General features: G+C 39.1%; 1 protein-coding gene across 1 annotated transcript; it reads right to left on the bottom strand.

Moving 5' to 3' along the window:
• Positions 1-1,324: 1,324 nt before the first annotated feature.
• Positions 1,325-2,508, bottom strand: LOC140938254 (uncharacterized). Its single transcript, XM_073387760.1, has 2 exons — positions 2,488-2,508; positions 1,325-1,853 (listed from the first exon to the last, which is right to left on the bottom strand). The coding sequence occupies exons 1-2, from the start codon at positions 2,506-2,508 to the stop codon at positions 1,356-1,358; spliced, it is 519 nt and encodes a 172-aa protein (XP_073243861.1). The 3' UTR covers positions 1,325-1,355.
• Between the last annotated feature and the right edge of the window lie 1,304 nt (positions 2,509-3,812).

Genomic DNA, 3,812 nt, shown 5'->3' with positions numbered 1-3,812 from the left:
GCCGCAGGATGGGGTCGCATTTTCACGACTGAATTGACTATAATAGGATCGCGCGACTGTACTAGAATGGGGTCGCACATTTTCGGATTTTTGGGGTAATACAGTTCTTCATATTTACGGTTAGGAAACGTATCAGAATGTTTGTACTGCAGAAGAAAAGTAAAGTGTTCTTTATTCAATCTAAAAATGGTTCAATTCAAAAAAATAGAAAGTGACTAGTTGGGATCGCGAAAATTACATATTTGCCCAAGAGTGACTAAGATGGTGGGGTCTATAGTTGGCCACAGAATAGACTATAATGGGGTATGGGCTCTTAGAGGCTAGCGGCACATACGCAGCAAAAATTAATCCAAGTACTGCGCCACCTCCCCGCCCCCTTTCCGGGCCTTTATCTACCACCTCAGCCTTCGATTAGTCGTCTCAATTGCATTTTTCACATTGCTCCACAGATACTCTCTGGGGAGCTTGCAACATGCTCAAACTCATACATTGTGGCAAAGGCTGATACTTTGTTTGAAAGTCTGGAAAGTATCTATTATTCCATGCTAAGCAAAACGTCTCTTCACCTTTCCAATTAACGCAGCTCCTGTCTTTGGCTCAAATAAAAGGGGTTTTTTTATGTTGGGCAGGCTGAAAAGGTGTTGCAAGTGCTTGCTGGTGTAAATTTGTAATTTTTAGATTTATTCTTGTTTCGACGTATTATCATTGTCACTGAAAAGCCCTCTTCAGGGAGTGTCAATAAAGTTTGTATTGTTTTGCATTGTATTGTATTGTTGATTGATTGATTGATTGATTGGGTGGTTGATGATTGATTGATTGACCGATTGATGTAAATTCAATGTCCGCTACTAACGTTAGATTGCTGTCCCCACATTTCCTCTGGCCTTTCTTCCATGAACGAGTGGGTGAGTAAGGTCGTAGTTCACCTTGTACAACATTAACCTCGGGGAGGAAATTGAGATTCGCCAATATTAAAGGTGTAAGCGTGAGAAAAGAAGACGGGTAGAAATTATTTTAGTAATTTGATTGTTTCTTTTAATACCAATGGAAGGTTACAATCTCATTACAGCTTAATAAATATTAAATAATATAACTGCCTTAATTACTATTTGTGGTGACAACAGCGTCTATAGCATCGATTTCTAATAACAATAATGAAAAATTAATAAATTATCAAAGTGAAACCATGTTCTAAGTGTTCTAAATACATTTTTGCAATACGCAGCAAACCAAAACTTCCACAGTCGACAGAAAAATGCAGTCTGTGAACATACCCTCTGGTGGGTTACAGGACGAATGAAACAAACGAGAAAGCTCGATCGGGGGAGAGGGCAAAGAGGAAGAAAGGATGTCCTTCACCGCCGTGCTCCTTCGGCAGGCCGTTGACAGTCTACTGCAAATGTTAGTGGATCATCCCTGTCCTTAAAGAAATACACTCTTTTAATTTCTTTACAACCCTCTGCACATATCACGGTGGGCACAACTGTTGCGCGGTCTATCAATTTGAGCTGGTATCTCTCTACACATGGGTTTGGTGTGGTGTTCCTCTTGAATCGCATTGCCTTATTCTGGCCTTTAGATGTTGCTCTTCGTCCTAGCGGTCTGTTTGCTCCGTCTAAGTGCAAAGCATTCTCGTCTCTATTGTCACTAACCGCCATGTCATCTTTTTCTTCTGGGGCAATAACGAGCAAGCCAGACTTCTCTTCAGCAGAGCCTTCAGGGATGCTTTGTTCCGTAGGGTTTATGTCTTGACGAATTTGCAAGGTTGGAATTGTCGGTTTGCTTTCTGCTGAATTTCCATACAACGAGAAAACCAGTAGAAGAACAGCTGAGGTGGTGTAAAGAACACTTTTCTAAAGGAGAAGAAAATTAAAAAGTCATTCGATAAGTGCAAGTTTGACCAATATGACTATTATGTAAACAAGTGAAACAATATACACCAAAATAACAAGCCCACAAACATGAAGAGAGAGTTCAACCAAGTTACCAACTGAGCTAACAGGTTTAAAAACTTGAGGTTTTGAACTCTGGCCCTCTCTCAGAGCGACTCAAAGCTAGGGATTTGGATCTGTGTGGTTTATAGTTATCAAATGGCGGGAGTAACACAAGAAACAAACACCCCGTTGCAGTTCATGATTTCTGCTTGAAGTAGTGCTAAGTTTGATGAAGACGCTCTGGAATATATTTTTTGTTGTTGTTTAATTTTTTTTGTGCAATATTTCTTGCCAATATTTTGCAAAACTCAGAGAATCGAAGATAAACGACTTAGTGCTCGAGGGGCCATTCGAGAGGGGGATGAGTGTAGTGCTGTCATACTGCAAAATAGTTTAGACGGACGACTAGCTCCTGCAAAGGTAGTCGTCTGCTTATATTAATTGCTTCTCTTTTTACAGAATTTTTGAAGGAAGGGAAAGCCCAATCACAATAAACGCGAAGCAAGGAAAAATATTTTTTTGACTTTGCCCTGAATCATCAATTTGCACTTACCTTTGTTTCGCAAAATGCCATTTTAGTGAATTAACCCGTCAGGCTAGTCGAGGTAGTTCTGTTGCCTTAAAAACTCGAATATACTCAGAAATGTTCTGTGTTCTTTCAACTCTCTGAATTTGACAGTCCAGAAAATCTGACTTTCTTTTATAGCTACACCGGGAACCTTGAACACCACTCGACTATTACTCCAAGACATTTTTAGCCAATTACGCCTTTCGTCCAGTTTAGTAGTTCAGATTTTCTAATGAAAGAAACTCTTTCCAGTTGATCCTCATGGATGGGAGTTATCTTCCTCTACTTATGCAGAATGCGGATCTGAGTTGGAGCAAGTCATTGTTCTGTGTTCTATTTTCGATACCATTTGCACTTTCTTTAAATAAAGCTTTTCATCCTCTTTAATGCAGCGCACGTGGTAAGGCATCCTTGTTTAATTGAGGAACTTACTGCATCACTTGGCTGCAAGAATTAGTTTCTTCCGCCCAAATTGTATAATTAACCTCACAGCGCATACAGAATGTTGATGAATTCACCGTCATACGGACATCAGGGGACATCAGGTGACATCACTTTTCTACGGTTCTTGAATTCTCCGCTTTTTGCTGGAGAGGTGTAAACGCTATTTTTTTGTTTTCCTTGAAACAAACAAACAACCAAAACTGAAAAATGAATAGATAATAACAACAATAATGAGCTTATTTCTTCATATATTCTTGGACATTTTACAGGGTCATTTGGTATCCGTCATAACGGACTTTAAAAAGTAAAGCGGAATAACACTTTTATTCTTCCTTCAAGTAAGTTTTGAGGGTCGGACTAGAAACAAGAACTTCCTTTTATCGCTGAAATAGTTTTACGTGATGAATCTGCAATTGAAAGTAAAGTCATTGAACCTGTTAATTGGCGCGTGCGATGTTAATTACAATATTTGACTGCTCAATCTCAAAGGCTGTTACAGAAAATAAACAGCACGGCAACAAACAACAGAAGAAAACCACGTTGTTTTTTCGACCATTTTGGTACTTTTGCTTATGATTCGAAAATTAGTATCTTCGCGGTAGAGCTGGGTATCTTTACATATTCAACCTATCAACATTATTCCCAAGCCGGCTTTTCTGTTTTGATGAGCGCTGCCGATCTATGCTTAGTGTCCACCATGAATTTAAAGACCGCAATGTTTTGGCTTTTAAACATTTATTTAAAATTAAAACAGGTAGATGAATAAGCTTCATTAGAGGAACAGTCGTAAGACAGATTGGTACTTTGACCAATAAATGAAGTATCTCAGTAAAAGGATAGAATAGCAACAACCCAAAAAACGTCCT

The sequence above is a fragment of the Porites lutea genome, chromosome 5 (genome assembly GCF_958299795.1).
Source record: "Porites lutea chromosome 5, jaPorLute2.1, whole genome shotgun sequence".
Taxonomy (NCBI): domain Eukaryota; kingdom Metazoa; phylum Cnidaria; class Anthozoa; order Scleractinia; family Poritidae; genus Porites; species Porites lutea.
This window is presented reverse-complemented; position numbering and strand designations above follow the sequence as displayed.